General features: G+C 47.4%; 2 protein-coding genes across 3 annotated transcripts in view; both read right to left on the bottom strand.

Moving 5' to 3' along the window:
* LGALS4 (galectin 4) overlaps positions 1-10,189 on the bottom strand; it is a 13,825-nt gene extending 3,636 nt beyond the window's left edge. Inside the window, 8 exon segments of the mRNA XM_070950208.1 lie at positions 1,413-1,442; positions 1,558-1,602; positions 3,066-3,200; positions 4,131-4,332; positions 4,805-4,893; positions 7,314-7,600; positions 7,603-7,845; positions 10,113-10,189. Coding sequence (XP_070806309.1) covers positions 1,413-1,442; positions 1,558-1,602; positions 3,066-3,200; positions 4,131-4,332; positions 4,805-4,893; positions 7,314-7,600; positions 7,603-7,845; positions 10,113-10,173 — 1,092 coding nt within the window. The 5' untranslated portion in view covers positions 10,174-10,189.
* ECH1 (enoyl-CoA hydratase 1) lies at positions 9,550-26,503 on the bottom strand. Of its 2 annotated transcripts, none has more exons than XM_070950211.1 (10): positions 26,429-26,503; positions 22,958-23,159; positions 20,332-20,420; positions 18,659-18,783; positions 18,522-18,570; positions 16,740-16,804; positions 15,764-15,834; positions 14,247-14,318; positions 12,418-12,568; positions 9,550-10,427 (listed from the first exon to the last, which is right to left on the bottom strand). In XM_070950211.1, exons 2-10 carry the CDS (start codon positions 23,116-23,118, stop codon positions 10,323-10,325), a joined length of 888 nt encoding a protein of 295 aa, XP_070806312.1. In that variant the 5' UTR covers positions 23,119-23,159; positions 26,429-26,503; the 3' UTR covers positions 9,550-10,322. The 2 variants fall into 2 exon arrangements, with proteins under 2 accessions (XP_070806312.1, XP_070806311.1); XM_070950210.1 differs by lacking the exon at positions 26,429-26,503 and adding an exon at positions 26,336-26,419 and having other exon boundaries at positions 9,553-10,427.

Raw genomic sequence — 26,503 nt, 5'->3', positions numbered from 1 at the left:
AGTAAGGCATGTTCAAATCAGAGGTGGGTTCTACTTACCTTTACTACCGGTTTGCAACGGGGGTGCGCGCACGCTCTTCTGCATCTGTGCAGATCATCAATTATGACGTCCGGGCCAGTGATGAAATGTAAAAATTTTTACTATCGGTTCTGTGGGCGTGGCTTAGTGGAGGGGGGGGTAATGTGACTGGGTGGGGTGGCCAACTTTTTTTTTTTTAACTTTTAAAACCATTTTTCCTACAACCTCTTCGGCCAAAGAGGTTGTAAAAAAAAATGCTTTTAAAAGCCTCTGACGATCCCAGCTGAGTTGCCTGATCGGCAGAGGCTTTTTTTTTCTTTTAAAAACATTTTTTCTACAACCTCTTTGTAACAAAAAATGCTTTTAAAAGCCTCTGATGATCCCAGCTGAGCCGCGCAATCATCAGAGGCTTTTTTATTTTTACTTTTAAAAGCATTTTTTTCGGCCGAAGAGGTTGTAGTAAAAGAAGCGGACAGAACCGGGAGCAACCCACCACTGGTTCAAATGGTTTGTTTGCTCCACAAGGTGAGGTCAAAATAAGCAAGATGGCGGCCATCAAAGCCAAACCTGTTGGGCAACAATACTTACAGCAACCAAAACAGCTTTGTTGGGCATAATTATTTGAATAGCCTTGTTGGCCATAGCTTAGTGTAGTACGATAACTTTGAAATTAGACAATTATATGTACAAATATAAAGGCACTCATTAAGCTTAGTTGCACACTTGCTTTGCTTTTTGTCCAAATAACACAAAAACTCTGGAAAACTCTATTCTGAGCGGCTTGAACTCAATTTTATGACATGGTTCTGAGCCGAAGAGCAGAAAATACAAGCTTCCTTCAATTCCACCTGAACACAGGTAGTCCTCAACTTACGACCACAGCTGAGCCCAAAATTTCTGTTGCCAAGCAAGACATTTGTGAAGCCAGTTTTGCCCCATCCTATAACCTTTCTTGCCACAGTTGTTGAGGGAATCACTGCCGTTGTGAAGTTAGTATAACCCAATGGTTAAGCGAATCTGGCTTCCCCCGTTGACTTTGCTTGTCAGAAGGTCGCAAAAGTCGATCACATGACCCCGGGACACTGCAACCGTCATAACTACGAGTCAATTGCCAAGGGTCCGAATTTTGATCATGAGGTCACAGGGATGCTAAAACGGTCGTAAGTGTGAAAAATGGTCATAGGTCCCCTTTTTCAGTGCCATTGAACTTCGAATGGTCACTAAATGAACTGTTGTAAGTCAAGGACTACCTGTACACACACACACACACACACACACACACACACACACACACACAAAAACAAACTCCCCACCTCCTGGTTTCTGTCCCATCCCGCAAATCCAGGCTAACATAAGGAGAAATAGGCTGGGTTAGGAAGTCTTTTGGTACCTACTGGATGGTAGACTGCAGGGGACTGCATCATCTGGAGGGAGAGAAATCCAAAGAGACTTGTGTTAACTCCATGTTATTTCTCCTAAGATCCCTAGCCTTGTATTTCCTTGCGCGCTGCCTCTTTTTTCCCCCTTCTGAGTACTTACGGGAAGATTTTGCGGTGGCCCATATCCAGGGTTTGGCATCATATCCTAAAGGATAGGAAGACAACAGTGTCTGAGTGTCAGCCCTGGAAGCCATCCTTTTCTTCAGGGCTGCCATGCTTAGTGCTGTGGGAAACTGGGAGGGGTGATTGCGTGGAGTAGCAGGGATATCTACCCAAAATAACATTCCTTTCTTGAGAGTCAAGGACATTCAGTCTGCACCTAGAGTTGCGTGCCTGGGAGGCATCTCCAGTTGGGACAATGCATTGATTGGAACATGTGATGGACATATGGGTGCAGGGGAAGGGACTTGAACTTTCTTTTGGGTGGAGAAAACCCAGAAGCTTTCAGATCCGGGTTTTCCCAGGTGTGCCAATATGACCTCTCTAATAAAATGGAACTTTGAAGAACTTCTAACCTCAGAGTCTTCTCTTATTGGGGGTGTTACTTGGAACCCTGACACTGAGTTAGTGTGGTATATTCTCCCAAGGTCAGTTGAAGCCTCCATGGGTGCCTTTGTACCATTTGCTCAACTCGGTTACTTTCAGCTTGGATGGATTCTGGAGAGATGCATGGGCATCTAATCTAAGCCCTTCTTGGAGTTGAGACCACATGACGTAAAGTTGCCAAGTTTGAGAAATTCTGTTTTATGGACCTCTGTAAGGGGGAAGCGCAGGACCTTGGCCTGGGAGAAATTTGCTCCATATGTGCAGTTGCTGGTCCCAGTATCACCCTTGGATGATTATCTTTGCTAGCATGCAGGGATGTATGCCACTCCAGGTCCCAGAGGAGCAGCCATTCTTAGGGGGTCACAAAGAGTGATCGTGTTGTGGCCCGCCAGTGGCCAGCGGATCTGGCAGCAGATTCGGACAGTGAGGAGGCTGGGGAGGAACATGGGCCAGTCCTGGAGTCTGGGGCAGACTCTGAGGAGGGCTCTGCATCAGAGGCAGAGAGGGGGCCAGGACCGTCTGACAGGTATCAGCTGCCTTCAGAGTCTGACATCAGTGAGGCAGACAAACAGCTGGAGCCTGTTCCCATGTGCACATGCGCAGAGTTGCCAGACGAAGGGAACAGCTAAAGAACCAGGGTCGACTTGGGAGTAAGGCCACAGGTGGACGATGAATGGCCCCTCCCAGGGAGAATAAAAGAGGAGCGAAAGGAGAGTAGAGTTTGCAGGAGACAATTAATTCATTCCTGCATTCTTGCCAAGTATTGCAGCATCTGAAAGATATCGGCCTGGCCACTCTCCAAGCCTGATCAAGGTCGGTAATTTTGAACTATCTTGAAAGACTGTGGGAGAGGAAAGACTTTGCTGGAGAGGAATTCACTGTCAATTAAATAAAAGGGGTTTATCAGGACGAGGACTCAACTTCGTGCTTCGTGCTGAGGAAGCCTAGGTCAGAACAGATTGGAGGGGAGAAAGAGAATCTGGGGTTGAACCAACCCAGAATCAATTCCCAAAGAGAAATCAAGGATCCGAAGGTGCCGACTTGTCCATACCAAACCCTTACCATGTTCCCCATCATTTGTCCTCCCATCACGGTCAGAGATTGCAGCTCCAGGTCTCCATCAGCACTCACGACCTGCACGCTTTGGGGGGGCATTCTGTGCCCATAGGTACAGAAGGGGTTTCTGTTCACCAGGATCTATTAGAGGGCAAAGCCAAAGGGATCAGGTCTCCATTGGGATCCTCCATTTTCTTTGCAAGAAAAACCTGTTTGTTCTTTCCAGGAACACATCCCACCCCAAAGCTAAGCAGAATGGCCGCAAAGAGGTTTAAAAACCAAAAGTGAACATGTAAAAAAGGGCAAGACTTTATTTCACAAATAACCTTTTCTCCCCTTAGACCAAAATGTTTTCCTTCAGCTACAGGCTGTCTTCATTTAGTGACTGTTTGCAGTTACAACAGTGGTGAAATAGTAACTCTGCCACCAATCCTGTATTTACAACCTTCACAGGTCTGTAAAGCATGAGAAAAGCTGAAGTCTGATCACAAACAGTCACTTAGTTAATGACTAAGTTTGCTGGCTCCAGTTGTCACTGAATGGGGATTACCCACTGGTGAAATTAATTTTTTTTACTACTGGTTCTGTGGGCGTGGCTAGGGCAGGATACTTCAAAATCCCTATTCCCTCCCCACCTCTGGGGGAAGGATATTGCAAAATCTCCATTCCCTCCCACTCCAGGGGAAGATTTCTGCAAAATCCCCATTTCCTCCCGATCAGCTGGGACTTGAGAGACAGAGAATAGATGGAGACGGGGCCAGTCAGAATTTTTACTACTGGTTCTCTGAATTACTCAAAATTTCTGCTACCAGTTCTCCAGAACCTGGGGCCAGCCAGAGGTGATATTTGCCGGTTCTCCGAACTACTCAAAATTTCCACTACCAGTTCTCCAGAACCTGCCAGAACCTGCTGGATTTCACCCCTGGGACTACCTGAACATCGCTTAATCCCTATCTGGAAGAGAGGAAGTTGGAAATACATTCATGGTTCATTCCAGACAAAGGGTGAATTCTGGGGGGGAGAGAAAGAGGCCCCCGCGGTCCCAAAGGCGCCTTGGTCAGGTGTACCAACCTGGTATCCGACGTCATTGATGATGAAGATGATCTCGAAATGCTCGCCCTTCCGGAAGGGCATCTTGTGAATCTCTTCGTGTCCCCACCTGCCGGACTGAAACGTGTTGAGCACAGTTTTGTCCCTCCCATCAAAGCGAGGGTTGAAGTGGAAGGGAATGTCAGCCCCCTCATGCTGGCCACAGGCAAAGTTCACCCGGAATCTAGTAGAGAGAGAAGAAGAAGAAGAAGGGAGGGGGGAAGGAAAATTAAGAGAGGTGCAGAAATCTCAGAGTAGAGTTCCCTCTCCTCCCTTCTCCTTTGCCATGAAGCTAGACCCCACAGAAAGCCAGTTTTTGCCTGAAGAATCAAGTTCCTAGTCCTCAGGGCTTAGGAACTCCCCTAGGAGTTGGAAGAACCAGGAAGTGGAACTATCTGAAGAATTAAGAAAGGCTTTTCGAGGTCAGAGTGAAAACTTTACCCAAGACCCGGAGTCACATGAGCAGAAAATGTCCATTTCTTTGTGTACAAATGCATCCATGCCACAGTTTTGGGACAATCTTGGTATCGAATTTGGATTATATAAAGTACCCATAACAAAATAATATTTTGTTATATATATTATATATATTTTTAACAAATATTTTGAGTAAGGTAACTTCTTGCCCTTCCCGTGAGACCCCGAAACACAATTACCTCTTGGTATGTTTGGGCACCGTGCCTTGCACATATACCGACATGCCAGGACGGAGCCCGCCAGGGACAGGTTGATGGTAAGGGAGAGTCTGGAAGACAGAAAATGATGAGCCAAACCAGGGACTTTATTGCAAAACACAACTTTTTTTAAAAAAAAATTCTATTATTTACATATAAATATATCAAACACAATGTGACTGTCCTGGCATTTCAAACGCCATAGAAGCCAAAGTGAATGACAAATAACCAGGGGTGAAATGCTACCAGTTCGGACCGGTTCAGAGAACCAGTAGCGAGGGCAAGGCTCCGCCCATCCGCCCGGTGGTTGTTACTTCCTGGTTTTAACCAGGAAGTAACCTGTTTTTTACCCTCTGCACATGTGCGGAAGAATTTGCGCACGTGCAGAGGGTCCGGTGCGCACACTTCCGAACCGGTAGGGAAGGTAAATAGGTTTCACCCCTGCAGATAACATATATACAACTTACACAGTGCTAGTCTTATACAATTATTTTTGACCAACGTATTCATTCTAATACATATATAATAACTCATTTCAGGTCTAATTAGCCTAATTTTTCCATGTTCCGACTCCCACCTGGTGTTTCCGGCCATTGACAAAATCTATTCCATGTGTCTCTCCTTTGTTTTTTAATTCTAACGTTAGTCTATCCATTTCTGCGCATGTTAATATCTTCCTTATTATCTCCTTTTCTGAAGGGGTGTTTTCCCTTTTCCATTGCTGTGCATACACCATTCTCACTGCTGTTAGGATGTGAAGTATTAGGCTATAGCCTTCTGTAATAATACCTAATAGAAAGAGTTCTGGCTTGAATTCTATACGTTGTCCAACCATTTTTTCTAGCCACATCTGAATTTGTAACCAAAATCTCCTTGTTTTTTTACAGGTCCACCACATGTGATAGTATGTGCCTGGTAATAGTTTACATTTCCAACATTTTGGGGAAGTGTTGCTAAACCTTTTAGCCAATCTTGCCGGGCGAAGATGCCACCTGTAAAACATTTTATAAACAAAACACAACTTTTGAATCGGGAAACCACAACTTGTGCCTCGTATCAGCCTTTCCATGAGGTTCTGAGTCAAATAAAGACCTCCTGGGAGGGCCTCTGCTAAGAATTAATGTCCCCCAATGTGGCAGGAGAAGGAAGGCGTGGAGGAAGCACCAGATCTGCAGCCATAGACCGGTGCTGCTTTATGGGTGCTCAGTGGATTGAGCCAGACTGGCTGGATGCCAGCCTCTTATCAGATCTCTCCATGCACCGGAAGAACCCCTAAGGAAAGGAGAAACATTGCAAGTGCCAACTGGGTCAGGTTGGTAGGAGCAAGAATGAGTTTGTTTTTTCCTCTGAAATTCTGGAGCTTTTTATAGGAGAACTGTGTTTCATCTGCAGGTGGGTGAGAGGAATTGGATTGAAAAGTGGGGAGGAGATTTGAACCCCATTTAGGCCATTTGGCCAATTTATTTTGAGAAATAACGGATAAATATTTTCATTTCTTCTGATAGAAGAGAATCTCTGAAGCTCAGGATTAAACCATGGAGTTCTTGGTGGTGTCTGAGCATGGGTGTGTACTTGCCGACAGCAGAAAGATTGTGTCCCAATAAAAGGGAGTATTAACCTGTGGGAGTTTGGTTTCCTAGTCTGGTCTACTTCGAAGGGCTGAGCTCCGTTTTGCAAATCTGAATGCGCTTCCCCCTCCCCTCCTTCATTTACTTGAGAAGGAGGAAGGGTCTTGTCTCAGGCGGTTTCTCACCTTACATTTCTACCCCAAACTCAAATTTCCTTGATCCCATTGTCCCTTTATTTTTCCAAGATAAACCTGAAAAAATACAGAAAAGTGAGAAAAAGACCAAAATATAAAAGGGGAAAAAATGAACAGTAGAAAGACAAAAGAGGAAAAAAGATGTGATTTCCGACCTTCTATAGGAGTTTCAAACCAACTTATTATCGCAAGAGAAGAAAATATATGTAAGCTCAGAGTTCAGCTCAAGTCCGTGGCTCTCTCCCAGCTTGAAGGAAACCACCAAGTTTAAAAACCATCAAAATCTCCACTAATTTATTCTCTCTGCTCTTCTTTAATATTACATTAGAACAGAGGTCTTCAAACTTGGCAGCTTTAAGACTTGTGGACTTTCAACTCTTAGAATTCTCCAGCCTTCTGAGGGTTGAAGTCCACAAGTCTTAAAGCGGGCAAGTTTGCAGACCTCTGCATTAGAATATCCCACATTCAAGTCATTTTTCAATCAGCAAACCCAGACGTCCATCATTTTGTCCATTTTCAGCAAAAAGTCCAAAACAGGATGTCCAATCTTTTATAGAAAGTACTTACCGTTTTATCCCTGATTCAAACAGGTCAGTTCCGCCACCTTTCTTATCCAACGCTCCAGTTTTCAGTATTTCTCCATCCGGGGGGTGTATAAATAATTTTGTCGCAAAGATAATAGTGAGGTTAATAAGACCAGGTGGGTCTTATTACCGGGTTATAACTTACCGGGTTATAAACAGGCATGTAGCCAGGTGCTGGGAAGTAAGTCATGCTGATCCTGTTTCGAGGTGCTGGTCCAGATTCAGTGCCCAAATCAGAAGCGAAGAAACTGTATCTGTTGCTTTTATAAAACAAGGAAGGAAGGGTGGAGCACAGAGCAGGTGGCACCAGCCCACCTGTCCTGACGAATGAGAGGTCACTGCTCTGGTAGCTCAGCATGTCCTGGACGAGGTAGGAAAGGCTCATGGGCCAGGTCCACCTTGTTACAGAAGAGCCATGCCAAGGCAATGGTCAGTGAAGAGGGGGCTTGAGCCCCACCGCAGGAAGTCACGTGAAAAGCATCTCAGAGAAACCCCACCTAGTTCACCAAAGGGAGGGGGAAGCAAATTCAGACGCGCAAGATTCCACTTGCGCCTTTTTTTAAAGGCGCAAGTGGTATTATTAAACATGAAGAGCATCGTGATTTCTTCTTTCGATCTATCTTGTGGGGTCGAAGGGTTGACTTCCTTCTTGGATTCCATCTCCGTTATCCCACCAACTGTAAGGCAAGCAAGGGCTTTTAGTCTAGGCTCAACGACAGGTCATGGCTGTCCCCAAAGGTGCTTTTTCAGGAGGCAACGGGACTTCCTTGCAGAAAACATCCTGCAGCCAAGAGGGTTTCATACCCATCTGCGCCACTCAGGTGGCCCTGAGGACACAGAGAAACCTCCAAGGGGCCTCAATGACTCTCTATAGCAGTGTTTCTCAACCTTGGAAGCTTGAAGATGGGTGGACTTCAACTCCCAGAATCCCCCAGCCAGCAGCGCTGGCTGGGGGATTCTGGGAGTTGAAGTCCACCCATCTTCAAGCTACCAAGGTTGAGAAACACTGCTCTAAAGGGATGCAAATGACCAGCTGTCTGCAAGGAATATAAATCCTTCCGTTCCCCACCATCCAGTCAGAACCGAAGAAGCTTCTTGGATGAGAAGCGAAACATCTTCACTATCAAAAACCAAGGAAGTAAAAAGAAAAAAGCACCTTTGGGACAACCATGACCTGGATGACTTGAGAATCTCTACACCCCTTTGGGAAATTTCTTCCTGAGCTTTACCAGCCATTTGGTAGGCGTGCGTTGCAAACACCTGAGCCCTACCCGCTTGGTTCGATCAGCAGGAAGTCAGGCCCCATAAAAACCTCTTTCAACTGGGGCATCGGTTAGGGTTAACGGGCGGTCTTGGGCGGTCTGCAGAGGCCGAGGCTGAGGCGCGGCACTGGAGGGAACGGTCAGCAAATAACTTTGTAGGGTTTTATAGGGTGGGTGGGTGAGGATATTCCTGACTAAACAAGCTGACAGTTTTATGGAACGTAACTTGGGAGACAAGAGGGCTGGGCAGCTCGGTGAATTGGGAGAGAGGGCAGGATGGCGCTGGGGCAGAGAAGTGAAGCCATAAAAAGATACTACGGAGACTGCAACTACGCCCTGCCAGTTGGACTCTGGCCCATCTCTGTGCCCAGATGGCAGGAGATGGAAGAGGATATAGCAGGCAGTATCCTCTGAAAGTTGGACCATAAGGAAGGCTGAGAAGGCCAAAGAATGGAGGCCTTTGAACTCTGGTGCTGGAGAAGACTCCTGAGAGTCCCTTGGAGTGCAAGACGATCAAACCGGTTGGTCCTAGAGGAGATCAACCCTGACTGCTATTTAGAAGGCCAGATCCTGAAGATGAAACTCAAATACTTTGGCCACCTAATGAGAAGGAAGGACTCCCTGGAGAAGAGCCTAATGCTGGGAACGATGGAGGGCAAAAGAAGAAGGGGATGGCAGAGAAGGAGGTGGCTGGATGGAGTCACTGAAGCAGTCGGCGTGAACTTAAATGGACTCCAGAGGATGGTAGAGGACAGGAAGGCCTGGAGGAACGTGGTCCATGGGGTCACGATGGGTCGGACACGACTTCACAACTAACAACAAGCCTCTGTCCAAATTTAGCTACAAAGCACTTATTTTCTCAAATGCCCTCAGATTTCTCTTAAACTAAACAACACGATCATTAAACTCCTGCCAGCTTTTACTCTATTCTTACAATCACAATTGTGCCCCCGTAGGCCGGGGCTCCATTCCTAAAGTTAACCCCCAAAACCCCGTATTTTCCTCCTGCTCTCTAATACGGCCGCAGCAGCGGATAAATGACGATAAATTAGAATCGCTTTATTTGTAGGAGGAAATATGTATTAGCCTACAGCAATAAAGAAATAATTTCAGAAGCTTCATCTCTGGAAGCTTTCAAGAAGAGGCTGGACTGCCATCTATCAGAAATCCTGCTTGGGTGGAGAGTTAGACTGGATGACTTACAAGGTCCCTTCCATCTGTTCAAATGAAATAGCCCGATGAAAAAAAAACCTGCCGTGGGATAAAATATGCAAGTCGGAAAAGGTACTGCTGGTCTCTTGATTTTTGAGAATCGACTCTGCAAAAACTCCTGCTTGTAAATAAAATTTACTAATCAGAAAACATGCTAACCACGTTCCTCTGGAGTTGTTGTTGTTGTTTTTTTAACTGTCTGCAGTAAAATAGAAGAGAGTTTCCCATTACTTTCCTCTTTTCCGGCTGACCTTCCATCCCCTTGTAAAATTCATAACCAAATCCTTAAAAGGAAAAAAAAATAAGATTTGACTTTTTTTTTTGTTTTTTTTGGAAACGGCTGCTGATATAAGAACAACAACAAAATAAAAAGCCAAAACAGGCCAACGCCGTACAATGAAAACAGGATTTAATCTTTTTTTTAAAGCTTTTTCAGCGTCTACATTCATATACACTCCTCCGTTGCTAACCTGCGTGCTTGGGAAAACGCCCCCCCAGTTTCAAAGGGGGGGGGCTTTCGCTTCGCAGCATCCCCAAAAGAAATTGGCAGGTGAGCCAGAAGGGAAGAGGCAGGAGGTGCGTGATTCAAAGGCACTTGATGCTATTGTCTGGCTTGTGTCCGGGCTCGGCCTCTGCAAAGGTACCGTGTGTGAGCCAATTGCTTCAGGACAAGTTGCCACCTAGAGTTTGGAATAGACCACGTCCTTGGGGGACTTCTTCTCCATCACAGCTTGGGCGGACTTGATGATGTCCTCCGTTTGAAGCATGCTCATATTCCAGGCGGCCTGAAGGAGAAGGCGGGCAGGAGTTGGGAGAAAGTTAGAGAAAGGGAGTTAGAGCAGGGGGGTCTCCAACCTTAGCCACTTTAAGACTTGTGGACTTCAACTCCCAGAATTCCTCAGCCAGCAAAGCTCCACACCTTGAAAGGAACGAGAGCCACAGTCTGTTTTCCAACTTCCTATCCCATTTTTCTCCCACCAGTTACATAAAGCGAAGGAGGGGCCAGGCTCCTGTCTCAGGGCCCACCCAGCCCGGCTTCAAGGAAGGTCCTGCATCACCTGTCCTCTGGCCGCTCCCAGGGACTCAGGTGTGGTGACAGCCCGGAAGAAGACTCAATAGCCCATAATGCAGCAGCATCAGAAGGGCCTGAGTTGCAGGGGATTTGCCTTTTTGAAAAGCCGAGATCCATGACTAGGTAGGGGGGTATCTAAGACAGGGGTCTCCAACCTTGGCCACTTTAAGACTTGTGGACTTCAACTCCCAGAATTCCTCAGCCAGCAAAGCTTCGCTGGCTGAGGAATTCTGGGAGTTGAAGTCCACAAGTCTTAAAGCTGCACGTTTGAAGACCTCTGGTCTAAATTATATATTAGGCCGAAACCTAATCACTTATCACGAGTTGGGACCGTTTCTAAGGCAGGGGTCTCCAACCTTGGCCACTTTAAGACTTGTGGATTTCAACTTCCAGAGCTTTGCTGGCTGAGGAATTCTGGGAATTGAAGTCCACAAGTCTTAAAGTGGCTAAGGTTGGAGACCCCTGAGTTAGAGAAAGTGACTTTCCCTTGTCTCAGAAACCTCCAGGGTGAGGGACACTTTCACCCCTCCGCCCTGCCCTAGAGAACAGCCTCTTCCTGACCCCGCAAAGCCCCAACCCGCTTGACCTTCTGCCAGGGGACAAAGACCTGATCGATCCCCCCAAGAACTGGAGCCCAGAAGCCAAAAGGAACCAAATGTATGGACTGGCGAGTTAGTTACGCCGTACTTCGATGGTTGCACAATGCCTCTCTTATCTTTTGGATTGGCTTATAGAGGTTTTATTGTGCCATTGTTGTTTTTTCTTCCTCTTACAAACCAGCTGCGAGCCCTGAGTTATTTAGTTAGGAAAGGGGTGTGTGTGTGCATTTTCCAAATAAAACAAGACCGATGCAAAAGGTAATTGACTGCAAGGGTTCCCCCCCCCCCCCCTCAAAAGCACGGGCTGACTAGCCATGTTGAATAGAACTGGCCACTCTGATTTCTGCCTGGTCCTTTCCGACCTCGGACTTTCAAGGCAGATGCTGATCGTCGCTGCCGGCCTCCTGTCACACTTAGTGCGCCCCTTCTGGCTTGGGTATTAAAAGGAGACTTTTCCTTTTTATTAAAAGGAGGAAATGCTATTAAATGCTATTAAAAGGAGACTTTTCCAAACGAACCATTTTTTTTTAAAGCAAAAAAGGCACCAAGTTGCAAGCCCTCATGAAGGAGACGCAAATGCCAGCGAATGGGTTCTGGCAACATGCTGCAAATATTTACAATGGAAATGGAAATGGAAATTGGAATGGCATAGCATAGCATAGCATAGCATAGCTAGGATAAGATAAGATAGGATAGGATAGGATAGGATAGGATAGGATAGGATAGGATAGGATAGGATAGGATAGGATAGGAGTAGGAGTAGGAGTAGGAGTAGGAGTAGGAACAGAAAATAGAATACTCCAACACTGGAAGTTTTCTAAGAAGAGTCTAGACCAGGCTCTTTTACAACCTGTGGACTTCAACTCCCAGAATTCCTGAGACAGCTTGTAAAAGAGCCTCAATTGCCCACCCCTGGTCTAGACAACCATTTGTCCAAAATGATAATAAGGCTTCCTGCCTGAGCAGGGGGTTGGACTAGAAGACCTCCGAGGTCCCTTCCAACTCTTGTTATTCTGTTCTCCACTATCCGGCCCAAACGTCCAACGAGACCTCCCAATACGCAGACCCAGAAGTTGCACGTATAAAGAAGACCCACCAACTCACCATGTATTTCAAGCTCTCGGCCACCGAATGGTCTCGGGCGTAAAGGAGGTTCATTTTTGTCCCCTGCACCGCGATGGGGCTCTTGCTGGCAATTTCGCTGGCCAAATCAAAGGCGCTCTGCAGCATCGTCTCGTGATCTCGGAAGACACGGCTGGGAAAGGAAGCCAGAGGAATTTCGGAGGTTTTTGGCAGCTTCCTCCAGCCCAAGCCTTGGATTCGAGGGAATGTTCTAATAAACTATAAAAGCCCCAGGTAGGGAATGGCTGCATTAGGTGCTGGCCAATCCTCCTTTTCTTTTTTCAGTCCAAGGGAAGTTGGGAGAAAAACCTTACAATCTTGCTCGACAATCTACTTTAGCTCATCGTTTCTCAAATTTAGCAACTTTTAAAAGGGGTGGACTTCAACTCCCAGAATTTCCCAGCCAGCAAAGCTCATGGAATTAATATACTTCCCCTGGTTGCAGATGTTTCAGAAGAAGATCAACCTTGCCTGGTCTTGAAAGCTAAGCCTGCTTAGTTCCTGGATGAAAAAACTCAGCCAGGAAATCTTCTATAGAAAAGATGGGAAATGCCAGACAATTGTGGGAGAATGAAAAGCACAGAGTTCTGGGGATGCCTCCATGAAAACATCTGGATTGAGCTCTCTGGGAGGAGGTGAGGATCTGTTGTGGCCCGCCTGTCGCAGAGCTGGCGGCAGACTCGGACGGTGAGGTTGGGGAGGAACATGGGCCAGTCCTGGAGTCTGGGGCAGGCTCTGAGGAGGGCTCTGCGTCGGAGGCAGAGACGGGGCCAGGGCCGTCTGACAGTTATCAGCTGCCTTCGGAGTCGGACATCACTGAGGCAGACAAACAGCTGGAGCCTGTTCCCATGTGCGCATGCGCAGAGTTGCCAGAAGAAGGGAACAGCTAAAGAACAAGGGTCGACTTGGGAGTAAGGCCACAGGTGGATGATGAATGGCCTCTCCCAGAACGAATAAAAGAGGAGGGAAAAGGGAGTGGAGTTGGCAGGAGACAATTAGTTCATTTCATTAGTGTGAAGATCTGTTTGTGACTCTCAGAGACTCCTTGCCAAGTATTTCCTTCTACACAGCATTGCATTTGGAAGATATCGGCCTGGCAGCTCTCTGTCAGAATATTCATGACTGGGAAGACATGGTAACAAGGTCAGCCAATGAATAGGCATAGCAACTAAGTCAGCCAATTGGGAGCTGAGACAGACTGAAGCCAGGGCATCTTAGTCTGCAGCTTCTGAGTCTGTGAAGAGAAACTGAAACCAGTGTGTATGAACTTGTCTGCTGATGTGAGCTGAAATGAAACTGTGCATCTGCTGTTGGTATTGTACGTTTACTTCATGTATTATTGTGAATATAAAGAAGTTAATGAATCCTGCTGCATCAGTCTGCCGGTGTGTGCTTTCTGGATTTGATTTTGCAAGAAACTCTGACACTCTCCAAGCCTGATAAGGTCTGTGGTTGTAAATTCACCCTTGAAAGACTGCTTGCCGGGACTTTGCTGGATGTGAATGAGAGGAATTCAATTAATAAAGAGGGGTTTTGTCGGCACAAGGAGTCTGCTCTGTGCTTTTGAGACGCCAAGGTCACAACAGGATTTTTGGTAATTGGGCAAGGAAGACTCAGATAATATTTAGGGTTTGTTTTTTTTAAAAGATGGGAGCTAACCCATTTCATTCTATCTGAGAAGATACTTTCTAGTTTCCTGCTTCAACGAGATGGGAAATCAGGGAGCTGATTTTGACAAGGGGGCTCTGGGTGGAAATCACAAGACTGAGAAACTTCCACAGCCCCCGGACTCGGCTTCAAGGCAGACCCACCTGACAAGGCCGCAGCTCTCGGCTTCTGGAGCCATCAGCTTTCTGGAAGTGAAAGCCAGCTCGTTCACTAGGCTGGAAAGAGAAGATCAACAGGGGGTTAAGAGAAACCTCAGTCACGCCTAACAGAGAAAGAACTGGAGAACAAAAATGGAACATGGTTACTAAAATGAGCCGAGGTGGCGCAGTGGTTAGAGTGCAGTACTGCAGCTCCTTCAGCTGACTGCTAGTTCAGCAGATCAGCGGATCAAATCTCACCGGCTCAAGGTTGACTCAGCCTTCCATCCTTCCGAGGTAGGTAAAATGAGGACCCAGATTGTTGGGGGCAATGTGCTATTTAATATACTGTCTTTGGTGTAAGCCGCCCAGAGTCCTCGGAGAGTGGGCGGCATAGAAATATGAATAATAAAGTAGTAAATAAATAAATAAAAATCTATGTTGACAGCAGCAAGACTATTGTATGCACAAAAATGGAAGGACGCTCCGATTCCTAACATGGACAAATGACTGCAGAAGTTGATGGAGTTGGCTGAAATGGCAAAATGGACTACCGTACTTTTTGGAGTATAAGACGCACTTGGGTGGAAATGTTGGTGCGTCTTATATACCGAATAGAGCCATTTTTTTGCCTCCTGAAACCGCACCCCATGCGTCCTGTTTTCACCAAAAACAGGCCTGTTTTTCTGACAAATAGGATATGCAGAGGGTTTGGGAGGCCTGCAAAGTGCTCCTGGGAGTCGGGGAGGGCAAAAACTTTTTTTTCCCTTGTTTCAAAATCTTGGTGCATTTTATACTCCGGTGAGTCTTATAGTCGGAAAAAATAGGGTATTTTGCTTAAAGAAAAGAATATAAGTACTTTTGTTTCCACATGGAGACCGTTTCTGAACTTCGTGCTTGATGTGGGAAAGAATGAAACTTTGCTTTTGAGTTTTACTGATTAGACTGAAAGATCTTTACAGAAATGGCTTGCTCCTCTTATGGAAAAGCAGAAAGTTGTGATTTGATGTTAATGCCTGATTTTACTGCAACAGGGTCAGAAGTCAAGGCTTCTTTTTCTTTTTTCTAATCCTTCCTCACTTCTCTTCCCCCCCTTCCTCCCCACCTTTTTCCTATTTACTTTTGTATTTTGTACCTTGTAATATTTGATAACTCAATAAAAATGTTAAAAGCAGGAGGAGAGACCTGGGTCACAAGCAGGCAGTTTTCAGGTGGGCAGAGAAGGAAATGGGGGGGGCGGCTGTTTGCCCATCCCCAGACTATATTTGGGCAATCGACCTTTGACCCCACTTCCAGCATGTGTAGCGGGCTTCCCTTGATGTTTTGAGGTGCGGCTCATGGGGTCTTCCAAAATACCCCAAATCTCAGATGCAAATCATCTGAACAAACGATGGGCTGGATATTCCTGGCTCCTTTAAGCTAGAGAAAAATTCCAACGGTCGCTTTCCAAAGTAGGGGAAGCTGTGGTTCCTGTCGTGCAAAACCCGGAAGAGAGGCGAGCCGACAGGAAGCATAGCCCTCACCTCCGATTTCCAATGATCCGTGGCAAACGCTGCAATGTGCCAACGTCGGCTGCCAGCCCGATATCCACTTCCTGAAGAAAGGAGACACAAGGAGAAGGTTGTTCATTCACTGAGGTTTTACTCCAAAGGGTGATATGGGCACGGAGATATCCTGACACCCACCCCGGGCCTTATAATACTCAGGTGGCCCCTTGTAATGCCGGCCCATAAGGAGAAGTTTTTTCCACTAGTATAAATCCGTATCTGGCAAGCCTATGGCCTGGAATATTTATTTATGCACGTTTGTGTGCTAAGAGACCGAGGAAGGGTTAAGTTACAACGGCACTGAAAAAAGGGACTTATGACACATTGAGCTGCAGTGGCGCAGTGGTTAGAGTGCAGCACTGCAGGCTACTTCTGTTGACTGCCTGCAATTTGGCAGTTCAAATCTCACCAGGCTGAAGGTTGACTCAGCCTTCCATCCTTCCAAGGTGGGTCAAATGAGGACCCAAATTGTTGGGGGCAAGAGGATGACTCTGTAAACCGCTTAGAGAGGGGTGTAAAGCACTATGAAGCAGTATATAAGTCTAAGTGCTCTTGCTATTTTTCACACTTACAACCTTGGCCGCATCCCCACGGTCATCAAAGTTCAGACGCTTGGTAACTGGTTCGTACTTACGACCGTCGCTGTGTCCCCACAGTCACGTAACCCCCTTTGGCGACCTTCTGATGAGCAAAGACCACGGGGAATCCAGATTCACTTAACCCCCGGGTGACTAACTTATCAACCACAGAGATTCACTTAACAACTGCGGCAAGGAAAGTCGTAAAATGGAACAAAATTCGCTTAAACAAGTATCTCACTTTAACAATGGAAATTTTGGGCTCAATCGTGGTCCTAAGTTGAGGACTGCCTGCGTATCTGTCCCTTTGTTAGCGTCATTGGTGCTTATCATGTAGACGTTTCGAGGGTAAAACTGTGTGGCGGCAAACTCACCTTCACCTGGAACCAAGCGTCCTGCGTGCAGTAGCGAATATCGCAGGCCGAAACGAGATCCACACCTTGAAAGGAACGAGAGCCACAGTCTGTTTTCCAACTTCCTATCCCATTTTTCTCCCACCACAGCTACATAAAGCGAAGAAGGGGCCAGGCTCCTGTCTCGGGGCCCACCCAGCCAGGCTTCAAGGAAGGTCCTGAATCACCTGTCTTCTGGCCACTCCCAGGGACTCAGGTGTGGCGACAGCCCGGAAGAAGACTCAATAGCCCATAATGCTGCATCATCAAAAGGACCTGAGTTGCAGGGCATTCGCCTTTTTGAAAAGCCGAGATCCATGACTAGGTAGGGGGGGTACCTAAGACAGGGGTCTCCATCCTTGGCCACTTTAAGACTTGTGGACTTCAACTCCCAGAATTCCTCAGCCAGCAAAGTTTCGCTGGCTGAGGAATTCTGGGAGTTGAAGTCCACAAGCCTTGAAGCTGCAAGTTTGAAGACCTCTGGTCTAAATTATATATTAGGCCGAAACCTAATCACTTATCACGAGCTGGGATCGTTTCTAAGGCAGGGGTCTCCAACCTTGGCCACTTTAAGACTTGTGGACTTCAACTCCCAGAATTCCTCAGCCAGTTTTGCTGATATTATTAAGATATTAATTAATATTAAGATATTAATATTAATGGTATTAATGATACAGATGAGGATTCACGTATGTTACTGCTAATGAATTTTGGATATTGATTGATGTGGTAGATTGATAACTTTGAATCGTGGATTGATATAAGAAGAGCTCTGGTGGCTCAGCAGACTAAAGCACTGTTATTAACATCCACTTACATCTGCTGCCTGCAATTACTGCAAGTTCAAATCTCACCAGGCTCAAGGTTGACTCAGCCTTCCATCCTTTCTAAGGTGGGTAAAATGAGGACCCAGATTATGGGGGCAATAAGCTGACTTTGTATAAATATGCAAAAGTATGAAGGCTATTGCTTAACGCATTGTAAGCCGCCCTGAGTCTCCGGAGAAGGGCGGCATATAAATAAAATTAAAAAAAAAATGTACTCAGAAATTACAAGTTATTGGTCCTAGTGTGTTAAGAGAGTGTATAACAGATATAGAGATAAGATGATAGATCTGGTGATAAATAGAAAAGGAATAAATTAAGAAATAGTTAGGGAGTACTGGAGGAAAGCAAGAGGATTATAAATAAGTGGGGAGGTTGGTTTAAATTGGCCGTAGAGATGACCAGTATACCGAACTTAAACGAGGATTGGCACAGGAAAACAACAGGCAGCCCAACCTACGACAATAAAGTCCACAAGTCTTAAAGTTGCCAAGGTTGGAGACCCCTGATCTAAGAGACCACGTTCCTTTCTTCCATGAGCAGGGGGGAAAAATGCATCTCAAAAACCAACATCCTTGGCTGCGTCAGGCAGGAGACAAAAAAAAACAAAAAAACCCTTTTCCTTCCAGAATTCCATTTTTACTCATAGATTAAATGAGAGCAGAATTCCAGCCAGGCTGACACCAAAAATCACACAAGCACTCCTAGTGTTGCCCTGGCAAAGTCTTTAAAAATTGCCCAGGTTAAGAAACACTGAGTTATGCCAGCCAGTTTAATCGAAACGACTTGTACCCTTATGCAAAGCAAGATCCTACTGTTTAGCTCCTGTCGTTCAAACGGTGCAGAAATCTGGAGTTTGGCCGTTTCCGCAGCCCACCCATGAAACCAATTCCAGGAACCGAAGCCACAGGCAGAGATACGCGTGACTTATGGGGCTCACCTCCTCCGATGCAGGCTCCGTGAACGGCTGCAATGATGGGTTTGGGACACTGAAAAGCAGAGACGCCATTAAGTGCGGGTGGGAGCGGTTTTCTGGCACACCTGCCCAGCCACAGTCCCTCCCTTCAACCCAGGCACCTTCTCCAGGACCGTGAAGGACTCTTGGTAGTCTCGGATCTTCTTGCGGATGTTCCAAGCCTTCCGAGCCACGTCGTCACCTTCTGCCATCAGGAAAACGCTGCCCATCTCCATGAGGTCGATGCCTGCGGAAGGGAGAACACGGATGGAGAACAATAGGGGTTCACTCTAAGCCAGGGGTCTCCAACCTTGGCAACTTTAAGCCTGGTGGACTTCAGCTCCCAGAATTCTGGGAGTTGAAGTCCACCAGGCTTAAAGTTGCCAAGGTTGGAGACCTCTGCTCTAAGCCACGTTTACCTGCCAACCAGGGATAGGTTGCTGGGGGTTCGGGAGAATCTCTAAGCTAAGATTCTCTGCAGTTCGGAGAACCCCCAAATCCACTCCTGGCTGGCCTCTCCCACCCCACCCCTCCGAGGAGTCCCCATGCAGCCCGGTTTGGATGCAGGTAAGTGCAGGGCGCACGTAGAGCTCAGGGAGGGCGAAAAATGGGCCTACCCTACCGGAAGTTCGGGAAGCCTGGAAATGGGTCCGTTTCCGGCCTCCAGACAGCCTCTGGAGCCTGGGGAGGCAATTTTCACCTTCCCGGAGGCTCGAGGAAAGCTTCCGGAGCCCGGGGAGGGCAAAAACGCCCCCTCCGCTGTGGTGGAGGCGGCCAACTAGGCCACACCCACCGTGGCTACGTCCACCCAGCAACTGTGCAGAGAACCCCATGCTGAAATTTCTGAAGCCCACCGCTGCTGCCGGCCCTCAGCCAACTAAGCCACCATGGGCTACGTTATTTGTTAAATGCATTCTTCAACTCCTGAACACAAGGCTGCAAAACTTTTTTTTTTTTTCATTTTATGAAACTTGGTGTCTACTTGGAGATCCTTGGGCCCTGGAGGTTTCTCCAAAGCGGGTGGAACCAAATTTTGCATCCCATTTTGCACCTTATTGGACTCGCTCAGCAGCACAAGCAAAACTCTTTGACTTGTATCTTGTAGGTATTAAAAGTACTCACGTTTCTCCTTAAAACTCGGGATTCTGTCCCCCATCCCCCACACACGCACTCTTTAAACTCTGAAAGGGAGTCCCTTCAAACCTGCCCCTAAACATGATCTGCGGTATAAACTGTAACTTCCCAACATGCAAAAACTAAGCCAAAGGAGACTTGGGAGTGATTTTGTAAATTGAATTCTGATAGGACTGAAAGTTTGATCTGAAATGTCTATGGAGGTTCTCGGTCATCCGAGAATCCTGGTTGTTTCCAAGAGGCAACTGGACTTTCTGGTTTTTCTTTTGAAGATGTTTCACTTCTCATCCAAGAAGCTTCTTCAGCTCTGACTGGATGGTTGGGGGAAGGGAAGGATTTATACCCCTTGCAGACAGAAATCCTAGCTAAAATAGAAAATAGAATATCAGAGTTGGAAGGGACCTTGGAGGTCTTCTAGTCCAACCCCCTGCTTAGGCAGGAAACCCTACACTACTTCAGACAAAATGGTTATCCAACCTCTTCTTAAAAACTTCCAGTGTTGGAGCATTCACAACTTCTGGAGGCAAGTTGTTCCACTGATGAATTGTTCTCACTCTCGGGAAATTTCTCCTTAGTTCTAAGTTGCTTCTCTCCTTGCTAGATTTTCCTGACCTAAGGAGGAGAAGGAACCTCTTGGCCGTAATGCCTCCGTTCTCCTTACCTGCAGTGAACATTTTCCCAGCGCCCGAGATCACCACTGCGCGGCATTCAGAGTCCTGGCCAATCTTGTTGAAGCATTCGACCATCTCTCTATGACAAGAGAAGACCACATGGGACGGGAGAACCTTGGAGACCTGATCTGCCAGGCGGCTGGCTTTAGATTTTTCACCAATTCAGGCGGTCCTTGACTTATGTCCACAAGTGAGCCCAACATTTCTGTTGCCGAGCGAGAAATCTGTTGCGTTTTACCCCGTCGTACGACTTTTGTTGAGGGAATCGGCGCACTTGTAAAATTAGTAGCCCCGTTGTTAAGTGAATCTGGCTCCCCCGTTGATTTTGAAGGTCGGAAAACAGGGATCACGTGACCCCGGGGGACGCTGCGACCGTCGTAAATATGAACCAGTGGTCAAGCATCCGAATGTCAATCACGCAACCATGGGGATGCTGCAATGGTCATAAGGGCGAAAAACAGTCAGACGTCCCTTTTTTCAGTGCCGTTGTGTTGTGACCCCGACTCCCGAGCCTGTCCTAACAGAGGAAGAGGACTCAAAAGGGGATGGGGAGGAACTGACAAGGCCTCCCTCTCCAGGACCCTCCTCTCAGGCAATGCCTCAGGTTCCATCCGAAGGCCAGGAGGAACAGCCTGGGATGTGCCAGGAGGAAGGCATATCGGAGCACCAATTGATAGGGAGCGAGGAGGATGAATCCTGGCTTGATCCCAGGCAGCGTCAGAGGGAGAAGCGTGCGCAGCAACGGAAGAGGCGTGGGAGGGCCAGAGATTGAGCTGAGTCACGGAGCCACGCCCCACCAGAAATAAAAGTGGGTGGGATTGCTCTTCCGGCTTTGTGACGGACAAAGTTAAACCCTGAAAGTCACATCGTGATCTCTGAAATTCAGCTTGGATATGTTTTGGATTGAACATTGACTAAACTCTTGTCTCGTGGATAATTTGTTGCTCCTGGAACGGACTGAAGGTAAGTCCTCTTCTGCTTTATGGGAGTGAAAACGGTCTTGGCAGGCATTCGGCAGTTTGCTGCCAAAACCTTGGTCTGCCAGGAATTCTAATCTGTTTACCTAATAAAATATTGGCAGGCATGCTTGGTATTACGTTTGCCTGTGTGAGGAAGGGGGACAGAACACGTTGTAAATTCGAACAGTCACTAAGCGAACTGTTGTAAATCGAGGATTACCTGAACACTTGAAACAGTGTAGTGACCGAAGGCATTTATCTGGGACACTGAAAGCCCAGGGCCAATGGGGCAGAGGAACCGTGCCTTAGTCTTCCCCGATTAATCCTCATTTTAAAAAAAAGAAGCACAGTTCCACCCAATCCTTAATCCATATCAATGAAGTTGCTTTGTAATAGGTTTCCCAAGGAGATACAAGAAAAAGATGAAACAGAATATTACTAAGTTTGGGAGAAATGGTATAAATGGTTGGAGGAGAAAGCGGGGGGGGGGGGGGAAGTGGGGGGACAAAAGAAAACTAAACAATGGTTAAATTAGGTGGAGGAATATGGAAACAAATGGGAAGATATAAAAATTGTGGAAAGGAAATTAGGTACCTGTTTATGTTAAGTGTGGTGGTACAGGGGTTTAAGGCACCCTGTTATTAAGCTGGTTATTAAGACCAGCTGCCTGCAATTACTGCAGGGTTCGAATCTCGCCAAGGCTCAAGGTTGACTCAGCCTTCCATCCTTTCTAAGGTAGGTAAATTGAGGACCCAGTTGTGGGGGCAATAAGCTGACTTTGTATAAATATACAAAAGGATGAAGGCTATTGCTTAGCGCATTGTAAGCCGCCCTGAGTCTCCGGAGAAGGGCGGCATATAAATCAAATTAAAAAAAAAAAAAAAGTGTAAATAAAATATTTAGATTAAGAGAATATATTATGATGGTATATATATACTAGAAATATATGTATAAAAGATAGATTAAGATAAGAAAGAGAAAATGTAAAAATACGGATTACTGATGCGAAGATGTTGAAAAGATGTAAATTTTTGTTTGTTTTTTGTTTGTTTTTTAAAAACTGTTTAATAAAAATTATTGAAAACAACAACAAAAAAAAGAAACACAGGTAGTCCCTGACTGACAAGTTCGTTTAGTGACTGTTCCAAGTTACAACGGCACTGAAAAAAGGGACTTGCTTATGAGCATTTTTCACACTTATGACCACTGCAGCACCCGCATGATCACGTGATTTACACTCGGATGCTTGACTGATTCATACGACGGATTCATATTTATGACGGTTGCAGCGTCCTGGGGTCCCGTGACCAATTTTCGTGACCTTCTGATGAGCAAAATCGACGGGGAAGCCAATTCACTTAATGACCGTTGTCACTAACTTAACCACTTCGCTGAACCGCTGCGGAAAGGAGAGTCATAAAATGGGACAAACCTCACTTCGCACATTTCTCGCTTTAGCAATGTAAATTCTGGGCTCAACCACGGTCGTAAGTCAAGGACCACCTGTACCTCATTTTCGGTTTGGTTACTCAAGAGCACGATAAGGATTGCGGGTTAAAAGCCAGGGCGGATGCCTCCCAGGCTTCTCCTGCCGTGTTTCCCGGGCCCCCCGCGACTTCCGTCAGCAGCGCCAAAAAAAAATCTGATTTCCCATTACCTCCAAAAGGCGGTATTCATGGCGTTCCTTTTCTCGGGGCGGTTGAGCTCCACGTGCAGCACTTTCTCGCGGACCCGTTCCAACTTCAAGGTCTCGTAGGCGGGCAAGGAATTGGACTGCGGCTGTGACGGTTGCTGTTGCTGCTGTGGCTTTGAGGCCATGATCCTGAAGCTGCGGCAGGAAGCAGGATGAACGGAGAGATCTGGGAGGAGGGGAAAAAAATGGACGGTGAGCAGCAGAGGGCTAAGCTTCGTCCTGAAAGGAAGGAAAGTCACCTGTGCTCAGGTGTAAACTCCAGTAGAACGGTGGGATTTGGCTGCGCAATTAACTAGTGTCATCTAGCGCAGGGGTCTCCAACCTTGGCCACTTTAAGACTTGTGGACTTCAACTCCCAGAATTCCAGAGCCAGCCATAGTTGCTTGCAGGCTGAGGAATTCTGGGAGTTGAAGTCCACAAGTCTTAAAGTTGACAAGGTTGGAGACCCCTACCCTAAAACAAAAGCATTGGAAGGGACAGCAGGCAAAAGTCCATAAGGCACAACTTGGTGGCTGGCTCAGGAATTCTGGGAGGTGAAGTCCACAAGAGGGCCATGGTTCCCCCAACCCCTGATCTAGTGGGACCTCTGGAAAGGCCTCTCCCCAGAGATCCAGAGGGCTTGAATCCCCGTGTCCTTCAGGAAGCTCCTGAAGACTTGGCTCTCCTCCCAGGCTCTGGGTCAGGATGATGGTTGAGCTTCGAATGGATGGATGGATGTTTCGTTGATATCTTTCCCCTTGGGAGTCTCCTGGCTTTTTTTCTATCGTGGATTATTCACCACCTGGGATAATTAAGACTTAGGCAACCTCTAAAATCTCTGTTTCTCAACCTTGGCAACTTTCAAGATCGCAGAAGTTGAGAAACACCGATTTACAAGTTTGGCATCGTCTAGCTGCCAAAGATGAAAAGCAGGGCTCTCTAACAAACCAACAAACTAACTCCCCGATGAGTCCAGTGGGGCTGAAACCCTGAAGTGTGGGAGGCCTGATTTACGTCGTGATCATATGAAGACCCCTCCCTGCCCCCAAGCCTTGGTTCTACCCAGGCCCCTCTCCCCCCCTTTCCCCCCCCCCCCTCAGCCACAGAAGCTCCCTGGGAGATTTCAAGAATCCCAAAGCTGTGGCTTCTCTCAACAGGGGCACGAGGGACCTACACACAGGGAGTCCTCGACTTACGCCCACAATTGAGCCCAACATTTCTGTTAAGTGAAACAGTTCAGTGAATTTTGCTAAGTGAAATGGTTGTGAAGTGAATTTTCGCCCCATTTTGCGACTTTTCTTGCCCCTGCTGTTCAGTGAATCCCTGAAGGTGTTAAACGAGTCACACGGTTGTAAAGTGAATCTGGTTACTCCCCCCCACCCCCCCCGATGACTTTGCTTAGAATAGAATAGAATAACAGAGTTGGAAGGGACCTTGGAGGTCTTCTAGTCCAACCCCCTGCCCAGGCAGGAAACCCTACACCATTTCAGACAAATGGTTGTCCAATCTCTTCTTAAAAACTTCCAGTGTTGGAGAATTCACAATTTCTGGAGGCAAATTGTTCCATTGATTAATTGTTCTAACGGCCAGGAAATTTCTCCTTAGTTCTATCAGAAGGTCGCAAAAGGGGGGCCATGTGACCCCGGGACACTGTGACCGTCATAAATACGAGCCAGTTGCCAAGCCTCTGAATTTGGACCACGGGACCCTGGGGATGCTACAATGGGCGTCAGTGGGAAAAACGGTCATAAGTCATTCATTCAGCGACGTTGTAACTTTGAACGGACACCAAATGAACTGTTGTAAGTCGAGGATTACCTGTACCTTCCTGCTCCTTAAGCCACCCCTCCTTTTCCTTCTAGGGGCTAGAACTACCTCCAATGAGGAGAAACCGAATTGCTGTGGCCGGGACCCCCCAAAGGAGAGATGGGCCAACTTGTAGAGCCTTAGAAACCAAAGAACTCTCCAGACCAACTCCAAAGTTCCCGCACAAGAGATCGGTTTGCAACCTCGCTGAAAAGGGGGCGAGGGGCTTTTCTTTTCAGAATAACAAGAGTTTCTGGCAAAGGAGGAGATCCCAGGGAAGGGAGGTCCCTGACTGCTCTTATGCCCACCCACTCGCCTTCCCCGCCTCCCTCCCTTCACAGGGCCAAAGGTGGCTCTTTTTCCTGGGAAAACATCTTGCTTGTCCTGTCCTGTCCTGTTTTTGCAATTCCACCACAATCAGGTGACAGTTTATCTCTTTGCCTGCGGTGGAATTGCAAACTGCTCAGCCTGATCCTAAAATGAAGAGAGTTGCAGGTTGCATGCACCGTAGGCAAAAAAAAAAAAAAGATGGAGGTGGGAAGAGCAGGACGGGGCAGGAGTGGAAGCAGCAAGCAGGGAAAGCAGGACGAGGCAGAAGGGGGCATGTGGGGGGGGTCGTCAGCTCCAAAAGGGCTGCAAATCCAGAGGGGTTAAAACCGTAAGGTCAGGTGGTCCTCAATTTACGACCACAACTGAGCCCAACATTTCCGTTTCGTAAGCGAGGCATTTAAGAGTGAGTTTTGCCCCGTTTACAAGGCACCGCCTTTAAGCGAATCCCTTTGCCACCATCTTTAAGTGAATCCATGATTAAGTTAGTCCCAGGGTTGTTGGAAGTGAATCCGGCTTCCTTCAGTCAACTTGGCTTGTCCGAAAGTCGCAAAAAAGGGGGAAATCATGTGACACACACACACATACACCTGGGGGATGCTGCAACCGTCGTAAATAGGAGTCGGTGGCCAAGCGTCTGAATGTTGACCCTGGGGATGCCGCAACGGTCATAAGTCTTTAAAATGGCCATGTCCCCTTTTTTTTTTTCTCAGTGCCATGGTGCTGGAAAACGGTCACTAAATGAACTGCTGTAAGTCGAGGACTACCTGGAGAGATGAGTTTGTGGGTGGTTCAAAGACACCTGCTTTGGATTTTTTTTTGGGGGGGGTGGAGAGAGAGAATGAGCAAGCCAACATGGCTTGCAAAGAAGGCAAAGGATCGGGAGGAAACCCCCCACCCCCACCCTTCCCACTGCCCCCACCTCCAGAAACTGAAGGGCTGAGTGGCAGGGAGGGGAGGGGGCCCCATCTGCATTCCCCCCCACCACAATCCCTGGGAAGCTGTGCAGGGGCCCCTCCAGAGCCAGCTCGCTTCTCCCCAGCCGGCTGAGGATGATGGGCACTGAGGTCCAAGGCCTTGGGAGGCTGAGCTGGGGTTGGGGGGGGCAGGAGGGGGTTAGGAGGGGGGGTCAGCAAGAGAAGCAGGGGGGCAATGGGACCCCGGGGGGGGGGAGAGCAGGGGCTGCAAGCGGAGGGAGGGACCGGGGAGAGGGGGAGTCGGCCCACTCACGCCTCCGAAGCAGCCCCCCGAGGACCCCCGACGCCGCCACCGCCATGGCTCTCCGCCCTCCTAACACAGGCAAGGGCGAAGGAGCGGACGTACCAGTGAGTGGCTGGGCTAGACGGGCTCCGTCCTTCTCTCCACCGCCACTCCGGAAGGAGGCGCCGCTTGTGCACT

The sequence above is a fragment of the Pituophis catenifer genome, unplaced genomic scaffold (genome assembly GCF_029215685.1).
Source record: "Pituophis catenifer annectens isolate HBS135680 unplaced genomic scaffold, rPitCat1.0.hap2 SCAF_9, whole genome shotgun sequence".
Lineage (NCBI taxonomy): Eukaryota > Metazoa > Chordata > Lepidosauria > Squamata > Colubridae > Pituophis > Pituophis catenifer.
The sequence above is the reverse complement of the archived record's forward strand: the minus strand, read 5'-3'. Positions and strand labels throughout refer to the sequence as shown.

What these genes read in the sequence shown, in the direction of transcription:
- ECH1 (XM_070950210.1), bottom strand. Translation starts at nt 26,381, where the DNA reads ATGGCGGTGGCGGCGTCGGGGGTCCTCGGGGGGCTGCTTCGGAGGC. An exon ending in ATGAATACCGCCTTTTGGAG is followed by an intron (nt 20,421 to 22,957) that starts GTAATGGGAAAT and finishes CTCTTGTCATAG; the next exon opens with AGAGATGGTCGAATGCTTCA. An exon ending in CGGATCATTGGAAATCGGAG is followed by an intron (nt 14,319 to 15,763) that starts GTGAGGGCTATG and finishes TTCTCTTTCCAG; the next exon opens with CCTAGTGAACGAGCTGGCTT.